Consider the following 9,346-nt stretch of genomic DNA (forward strand, 5'->3'; position numbering starts at 1 on the left):
CTTCTTCATTAGGAGAAAAAGGACCAGAAGCATTGCATGATTTGATAAAATTGCATCACTCAGGTAGTGGGGGTGCATAAGCAAAAACCCATTTCTCCTAATGTTGACCAGTGCAAATGAATGAAGAACCTTCTGAGAATCCAGTACTGGGCTTTATGCCTGCCTGGAGAGCTTCCACAAAACAGAAGAACATGCAAAGTCAGCTGTTACCACTACTCAGGCACTTAGTGTCAGAGAGAATGAGCAATGACCATTACCTCAATGTAGAGCTAGGAAGAAGTTTATTATAAGAAAAATACAAGGGAAAGAAGAAAATGCCAAGAAAGAAGCTTCAGATGTGGAAAGTGGATCCAAATACCAGGAACCTCAGGGACCCCAGCAAATCGAATGTGTTTCATTTCATCAGTATCAGCTCCAACACAGGAGCTTAGGTCTCTTCTGTTGGGAGTCTTTCAAACAGGAAAAAATTTGAAGGCAGGAAATGCTTCTGTCAGGAATAAATTTGGGCCAGAATAAATCTGTGATTTTATAACTCTGGGATTCTTAGATTCCATAGTCCTACACTTCCAAATGACATAGATTCTAGATTCTAAGATTTCAAAACTACATTCATAGGAAATACTCTGAAAAACCCAGAAACATAAAGATATAGAACTCTTACCTATTTGAAGAAACGGTTGATCCCTTGAGAAAGCTTACAATTTAAGATGTAATGTCCATCCATGGATTAATATTTCTGAAAGGAAGAACAAATATTTCAGATTGGGGAAGTCAAACTGAAGCAGAGGATTCTGAAAAGCAGTCTCTAGTTAAAACTTTCAGACCTTTGAAAAAACAGTGTTAAAGGAGTCTGGAATAAATGATTCTAGAGGTCAGAACTTGCCATCAGATGGATCCATGATCTTTTTTCTGGGATTAAATAGGGACAGTCCAGTTTCAGCAGAGAAGGCACTAATAGATTATGATCAGTTGAATGTCCCTATAGGCCAACCTGAATCTCCTTATAAGATCATTGATTAGAGGTAGAGATCACCTTAGACATTAGTTTAATCCCCTTGAATTTGTAGGTGAAGAAATTGAAGCTCTCTATAAGGATCTGGGACTATGAGAAGTGAAAGAAGTACCTAATTTATGAAATCCTAGTCTTGTATCCATTTTGGATGGCAAGCTCTAAAATGCCAAGTATGACAATATGGATAGGAAATAACCTTTCAAGTAACCCAATCACTTGTAGACAGAGAAGAAATATATTATTCAGAAACTTACCTGCCACATCATGTACCAAGGTAACATCCAGACTGCCAAGGATCTCATTAACCAGAGGACAGACCTACAACACAAACACAGAAAGAAATATGAGATGGATGAATCAATAAACAGAATCAGAAGGAAAATACCACAGGACTGCTCATCACTGAGGCATCTTGACTTGGAGAGATAGAAGAACATTGAACATCAGAGATGGATGTGTCATTAGAACATAGATATTTAATGTTAGAACTCAGAGGGAGTTTAAAGCAATCTCATTCAATCTTTCCATTTTTATAGTTGGAGAACTTGAAGCTCAGAAAAAAATCACAGCAAGTCAGAGGCAGAAATAATATCCCATCTCATTCCACAGAGACAGCATGATATAGTAGGAAACTTCTGGGCTATCAGGAAAATCTAGGTTCAAATACCATTTCAGACATTTTTAAAATCTGTTACCTTGGTCAGTCACTTAATCTCTATTGGCCTCAGCTTTCCAATTTGTAAAAGGAGGGAGATCAGCCTTGATCTCTAAATTCTTTCTCAGCTATGAATCTATGGTCCTATGATCCCTGGTCTCCTCACTCTCAGGATACATTGGCCTGCTCAAGAGTAATATTCTGACCCAAGGATTCAAGGAAATTTGCATTTCCACACTCACCTCATTCTGTATCAGAGATGGAAGATCTTCAATCAGTGCTTTTACCAGTGTGTCTACAAGTTCTTGCAGCAGTACAACCCTAGAAAAGGGAAGGGACACTTGGATGGAAAACAAGCAGGTTGGGGTTAGGAGCAGGATGCAAGCGTTGGTGTGTTCTCATTGGTGGGAAATTCCTGAGTCTCTGGGTCAATTAATTTTTTTTTAGTTCTGTTACAGCCTGGGCTGGAGCAGATAAAATGAGGGAAAATAAAAGTTCATTTCCCACTACCAAGTGTGGGTATTAACTGGTACCCAAAAGAATTGGTCCATGATGACTCACCCTTTTAGGAGAGTGATCTTTAAGCTGCCAGGGTCGTGCTTACAATCCCCAACCACCAAGTGGATTTTTCCATCTTTATCCTTCACTGCAATGAGCTCCACTACAATATTTAGGTTAACATCCAGCTTAACAAGTTCACCAGTCAGGAATCTAAACCAAAAAAAAGAATAAGGAAATAAAGGAAGATTGGATAGAGAGAGAGAGAGAGAGAGAGAGAGAGAGAGAGAGAGAGAGAGAGAGAGAGAGAGAGATCAGCAGAATCAGAGACAGAGACAGAGAGATAGTGAAGAGAGATGGACAGAAACAAATAGACATAAAGACAGAGACAGAGAGAGCCAGAGACACACAGAGAAGAAATAGACAGAAACAGAAAGGATGGAGAAGATCTTCTACTGGATACCCCAAATCAGGAATGAGCTTGTGGTCTTGGAAAGCTTTCACTCTGTCATAGGTAGACTTTGCATTCCAAAAAACTCTCACATTTTCACAGCAAACCCTCCCAAAATGTCCTATTATTCCCCACTGTGCTGATGAAGAAACTGAGAGCCATAGAACAATGTAGTTAGCATAATGTTGTCTCCATGTAGTGTCCCACAATTGGAGCAAAGCAGAAATGGCAACAACTCCATATTCTTTGGCCCTGAAATTGGATGGTGCCCAGGAAAGGATTTAGTAAACCATTGTCTCATTTGACTGCCAGAGCTAGAAGGGAGCTGAGAAATCATCAAGGTCAAATCTTCTTTTCATGGAAGAGAGAACTGAGGCATAGAAAGGAGTCATGACTTGTTCAAGTCTCACAACTTTTAAGAGAAGAGCAGGGACTCAAACTCAAGTCTCCTGACATAAAGTCCTGTTCCAACTAACCTGATTTCAACTTTCCTGCTTCAGGACTGTTAAAGCATGTCTGATGGGCTTGGTGATGAGGAGTTCAGTCATAGTATAGAATCTCTACTAGCCAAGAAGTAGCTTGGAGGGGCCTTGGAAAATGAAATCATCATATTTCTAGGGAGTGATGAAGAAAGTCACATTGAAGGTGAAGGATTCTCAATAATAACCTCCATGATTAATTGGAGATGATGCCATGCCCTGATAAACCCTGGATCCAGGGAATGTAAATTGAATAGAATGCTTTGCTTACCAATTCACCCTATCACCCACCTTCTTTCATATTAAGTAAGTCTAAGATCCCTTGGGATCCAAGTCCCTTGATAATACCCTTAATCATTCCCCAAACAGGGCCTTCCAGGCTCTCAAATATCACTCACGTTTTCACTTCCAGGACCATTCCAAGAGGGATTGCTACAAAAAGACGGTGTCCATCAGGAGATTGTTCTAGCCCAAGTTCCAGGAGAACAGGATTGGTGACATTGATCCTGAAGAGAAAGTCACATTGTAAGGGATCTCCCCCCAGCTTATATTCTTTAGAAAATGAACCACATTTTGAGCCCTGAATCAAGCCACTTCCAAGCAGCAGCCATTTCTTAGTTGAGGAGAAGAGGTAAAGGATGGGGAAGGTATTTTCAACCAAAAATTCCATAAATTCTTATTCTTGGCATTTTCCCTTTTCCATCTACAATCAAACTAGAAGTTATTCTGTTTATCTTGAAAGGCCAGTTAAACTTGCCATCTCTCATTTCTGAGCCCTTAATCTGTCCTCCATACCTGAATACTATCTCATCTCACCTCCACCTCTCACAATCCCTGGTATTCTTCAAAAGTCTATTCAAGTGACCCTTCTTAATTCTAATACTTTCTTTTTTTGAACTATTTCCTTATTATTCTGCAAATAACTTAGTTTCACATATTTGTTTGCTTCTTATCTCCCCCATTAGATTGTGATGTCCTGGAGGATAGGAATTGTGTTTTGCCTCTTTTTTGTGCTTAGCACAGAGTAGTCTTTTAATAAATGTTTATTGATTTATTTTCTCTATGAAACCTTCCCCCTCTAATTACTAGTGCTTTCCCCATCCCAATCTTCCCTGCCCCCATCCCAAAAATGACATCTTTTGCAATATACCAAAAGTCCAAATTTGACAAATTGACTAATATAAATAAGTATATACAAACAATTTACTTTGCATATATTTCTTCATGTGAATGTTGTCTGACCCCAGGGATTGTAAGTTCATTAAGAGTAGGAATTATATCATCATTTTTATCTTTGTATCTTCAGTGTTTATAGTGCAGTGCCTAGAACCCAGTATGAGCTTAATAAATGTTCATTTATTGATATCTGAACTAATTAATGCCATTGACTAAAGTCTAATTGGGAATGGGGAGAGGGGAGGGGAGGGATCTCGTAGCCAAGATTCTTATGCCCACACCCAATTCCTAAACTAAAAACTTTCTTGTAGGTTTAAAGCATTTTAGAGATTAAATGATCATTTAGTCCAACTCCCTCATTTTACAGATGGAGAAACTAAGGTTCACAGAGGTTAAAGTGGTTTTGCCAAGGTCATCCAGCAGGTGAGGAGCAGAGAATCAGTAATAGATCCCAAGTCTTCCCTCTCCAAAATAAAGTACTCTTTTTATGTGTACATCTCTTAAAATAGACTTTTTGGTTCTCAGGTCTCCCTCTCTATAACTGCTAGAGTATGAAAATGTTTCAGCCTTCTGCGTCATCTGTGTCACTAATAAGCAAAAAAGACCCTCCCAACCTTCCCCTCATACTCATGTTAGACCATTCCTTCATGGAATTCCAGATGGAATGCTATCTCTGATAAGGATGTTCTCATTTCCTCCTTTGAAGCTAAATGGCAGCAATAGTTAATTTAGTTGGAAGTATGGAGTTTGGTGGCTAAAAACATATCAAGAACACTCACGAAACTATATCCTGTAGCCCTGGAATCAATGAGGTTAGTCTGGGTAGTAAGTTTCCAATGAGACCTCCTGATGAACCTCCCCCAGTTTTCAGCATATTAACGATGGGAAGATTTTGGAGAATATCAAGCAAGCCTGAGTCTAGAAGTCCCTTTGTGAGACCTAGAATGAAAAGACAGGATTTAGAGTTGGAGGGATCTAAGACTTCACTTACCCCAAACCCTTCTTTTTATAAGGAAAGAAATTTGAGTTGTGACTTGTTCAAAGGTACATTGGCAAAAATTAGGAGAGCTAGAATTCAAATTAATTTCTCTGACTGCAAATCCAAGGATCTTTCCACTAGATAATGCTGCCCTTGTGTAGAGTTAAGTAACCAATTGTGCTTTAGATTGACTATGGGCTGCTATTATACACAAAGAATAAGTCCCTCCATAACAATCAAAGTTTAGCATATCCAACAGTGAAGAATGTGAAGGATCTGCCTTGACCCATCCATGAGTTGGACTTTCCCCATCTTTCAAATGTCATTTCACTGTTACTACCCTCACTTAGTCAAAATACTTAGGCCCATTTCAATATATATATATAAGGAATACCTTTTCTATGAATTGGAAAGCCTTAAGTAGAATGGGCTTCTCTGGAAGTCATGAATTTCCTATCTTTTAGATAGGAGAAAAGGGATTCGTGCTTCTGAAATGACTTAGATTAGATGACCCTTAAAGTGCCCTTCCTAGAGGGTATTCTAGAATTCCATCTTTTCATTCCTCATCAATTGCCCATTGAGAGGGTCACTTACCATTTAATAAGCCTGAAGAAAGATCTGGTGGGGTAAGAGATTGAGCAGGGCTCAGGACACTAGCAGGATCCACAGGGATGGCTTCAAGCTGAGCCGAACTCCCTGTGAGCAGGCCACAGATGAGAACAAGACCCCAAATGAGAAGCATCTTCTTTGCTCCTGTTCCAGAGGAAGCACAAAGAGTCAATATGAATCAGAACAGAAACAGAGGCATGGGCTGCCTCCTGGGGTCACAAGGAGCCTCTTTATGGAGAAGGGGAGGGAGGTAGTTAACGGGGGTCATCAAGAGAGGCACCAGCTGACTTATGCAGCCACAAATAGTCTCTTTGTGGAGAGGGGGAGGGAGGTAGTTAATAGAAGTCATCAAAAGAACAAACACATTAGGCAATTTTTAAAAAAAATTATTTAAATACAAAATTAAAACTAAATTGTCCTTCTGGATCCACTTCTGATAGTTAGAAATTTCCAACCTAATTAACTTTTGCTGCCATTTAGGCAAAGGCAAATATAAAAGTTTAAATCAATATGGTTAAAAAAAGAAGGGAAGAAATGCCTTCCCTCCCACCTATTGGTCTGTACCAATGGTTCCATAGCCCAAGATAATTTCTTTGTTGAGTCCCCAATGAGTCTAGTTGAAGGAAAATAAGGGTGTGGAGTTTGCTCTTTTAGTTTAGGTCTATGCCCTACACATCATTTCTGTTTTGCTACATCATTTGGGAAGGAGCCACTCAAATACATCTCAACTTTTCTTGATTTCTTATTTTTGACCTGTGCAAAGCCTCAGGCTCAAATTCCCAGGTTTCTTCTTCACTGTGCAAGGTACCAATTTTATTTGCTTTGTACTAAAACTATTCATCGAATCTTGCACAGGTTCCCCTCAAGCATTTGGGAGGTTTCTTTTGAGCCTTCTCGAGTTCCTCTAGCTTCTCATGAAGTGTCATAACCAGAGGGGCTCTTAGACTGGTGTAATGGAAAGAATATTGAACTCTGTGACAATCAGGAACTCTATGTTCTAGCCTCAAGTCTGCCATTAAAGATATCTAGTCTATAATTCTAAGAGCCAGTCCATCCCTGACATTCAATGTTATATACATATATATATATACATATATATATATGTATATATATATGTATTATCAATTTAAAACTTGACAGTTCTAAGTGCTATTACTTCTTGGTTTTGGACTAATATTGTGAAATCCCATCATATTTTCAAGAATTTGACTTTTTCCTGGCATTTTTCTGAAGATACTCAACACCTGGTTAGGCTTCAGTCAAAACAATCAGTTGGGTAGTCCTGTATAGAGATAAACTCAAATTTTATAAAAATCATCATATAAAGGTATACTCAGCCTATTGGTTTCATAATTTATTTCAATCATTCCTCCTTTATTATCACTACTAGATTTCTTATTTCTAGAGCAAGGGTTCTTAATGTGGAATCTGTAAATTTGTTTTTTTATTTTTTAAAGTTTCAATAATTGTAATTTTTATAATTGGTTTCCTTTGTAATCTGATGTATTTTATTTTTAACACTTAAAAGCATCACTCTGAGGAGAGGTTTATAAACTTTAGCAGATTGCCAAAGAGATCCATGACACAGACAAAAAAAAAAAATTAAGAATCTCTGATCTAGATTAATAGAATGCATGAACCAAAAGAGGAATGAGAACAAGTGTCAGCATTAAAACTTAAGGAAACATCTATTTAAACCCTTTCAAGAGAAGGAAATGAGGTCTAAAAGAAGGAAAGAATTTCACTGTTAATAATATCAGACAGTCAATAATATCAATTTTAAAGTAATATCATTGGTCTAGTGACAATTGTTTATCTATTGATTTATTTATCATCTATCTTTCTATCTATATGTGTATGTAGGTGTGTATATGTGCACATCTTCACACATATACATATTTGTATGCATATGGTGGATAGACTGCCCAAGTTTCAAATCAATGTGTCTGTATATAGTGCTTGTGTAATCCTGGTCATGTAATCTCTCCCTACTCATCTAAATAACTCTCTAAGACTGTTGATTGATGACCCTATTAGTAGAGGGATTTTTTTCGTCTATCAGTCTACTATATCATTGAATTCAGAGATCTACTTCTTATCTTCTTATTGGTTTATTGAGTCAATCAAATAAATATACATTTCTGTAGAGATTCATCAATCCTGTTTGATTTTAAATTAGTCACACTCAGCTCTGCCTTAATCAAGCAATGTCATTTTAGAAAGTTTCTTTAGTCACTTAATTCTTTAACCTAGGAGAGGCTTGCAGGGATTTGAGAAAAGATCTTTTGTTTAAGGCATGGAAAGAGCAAAAAAGCTTCTTGCCCTATCTTCAGGGGAAAATGTTTGGTCTTACCTGGATCTCTCAGAGGTGTCTCAGCAGAAATGAATGTTCAGCTACTCTGCCTTCTCCTTCAATGTTTGCTGAGAAGGACCTTATATAGCAAAATTTGACAAAAGCATCAGGAAATGAAGAATATGATGACAGATTTCAAGAAAGAAGTATGAAATATCACAATTGTGGTATTTCTTACTAACCTCCAAAGTCAATAATTTCTGATTACACTTGGGGGAGGGGTGGGGGAGATGTAAGCCAAATCAGAGACAAATCAAACAAAAGCTAATTTGAGCCAGAAATGTTACTCAAGACTTGAAGCTTTAATGAATAGGGGTCAGGCAAGGGACCCCTACTGTATGTGGTTTTCCTGAACCTGGAGGATCAGACTTAAGACATCAAGAGGAGGCAGAAAGACTTATCATCCCTCCCTTAAACACTTGGGTATTTATTTTGTATTCATTTGACATTTGCTTACATGTGCACATATTATCTCTTCTAATAGCATGAAATCTCCTTGAGTATGGGAAATGTTTTCTTTTTGCCTATGTGTCACTGAGCACAGAGTCTGATACTTTTTAAGGACTTTATAAATGATTATTGATTGATTGACTTGATGGAGAGATTTCAGGTCAGAAATGAAGGTTTTATGTTCAACCCTGGTCATCATTATCATCATAGAATCAAATTCTAGTAGATTTTTTTAACAGATGAGGAAACTGAGGGCACATGGGTAGGCATTAACAGGGCCAGGATTGGAAGCCATGTCATTAACTCAACATCTACTGCTCTTCACATTACATCAGGACCTTACTCATCAAGGACAGAGAGGATATCACTTTCACTTCCAATTGGAGAATTCAATAATCCAACTCATATTTATTAAGCACCTAATACATGCAAGATTCTGTCCTGGGCTTTAAGTGCATGTACTAGAAGGAAAAAAAATCTCTTGGAGCCTGGATGGTGGGTGGTGGTTGTAGGGAATCCTTTGGGTTCTATCTTGGATTTGAGAAATACCAAGTCAATCTCCCATTTTTTCCCTCACTGACTCAGAGAAAACTTAGGAGGAGACTTGGAATCCTTTCTAGTTTCTTCTTGTTTCCTAAAGGGCCTAGAAAAAGGTGTTTGCTGAGACTTATTAGTACTCACCCC

General features: G+C 38.0%; 1 protein-coding gene across 1 annotated transcript; it reads right to left on the reverse strand.

Annotated features, from left to right (window-relative positions):
• Window positions 1-274: 274 nt before the first annotated feature.
• LOC141517693 (BPI fold-containing family A member 1-like) lies at window positions 275-8,264 on the reverse strand. The gene is made up of 9 exons (XM_074228975.1): window positions 8,213-8,264; window positions 5,845-6,003; window positions 5,051-5,210; window positions 3,494-3,601; window positions 2,229-2,378; window positions 1,910-1,988; window positions 1,267-1,330; window positions 662-736; window positions 275-487 (listed from the first exon to the last, which is right to left on the reverse strand). Exons 2-8 carry the CDS (start codon window positions 5,990-5,992, stop codon window positions 696-698), a joined length of 750 nt encoding a protein of 249 aa, XP_074085076.1. The 5' UTR covers window positions 5,993-6,003; window positions 8,213-8,264; the 3' UTR covers window positions 275-487; window positions 662-695.
• Window positions 8,265-9,346: the final 1,082 nt, after the last annotated feature.

The sequence above is a fragment of the Macrotis lagotis genome, chromosome 1 (assembly GCF_037893015.1).
Source record: "Macrotis lagotis isolate mMagLag1 chromosome 1, bilby.v1.9.chrom.fasta, whole genome shotgun sequence".
In the NCBI taxonomy this organism is placed as follows: Eukaryota; Metazoa; Chordata; class Mammalia; order Peramelemorphia; family Peramelidae; genus Macrotis; species Macrotis lagotis.

What these genes read in the sequence shown, in the direction of transcription:
- LOC141517693 (XM_074228975.1), bottom strand. Translation starts at nt 5,992, where the DNA reads ATGCTTCTCATTTGGGGTCTTGTTCTCATCTGTGGCCTGCTCACAGGG. An exon ending in ATGGTCCTGGAAGTGAAAAC is followed by an intron (nt 2,379 to 3,493) that starts GTGAGTGATATT and finishes TTTTTGGTTTAG; the next exon opens with ATTCCTGACTGGTGAACTTG. An exon ending in CTTGGTACATGATGTGGCAG is followed by an intron (nt 737 to 1,266) that starts GTAAGTTTCTGA and finishes TCTTCCTTTCAG; the next exon opens with AAATATTAATCCATGGATGG.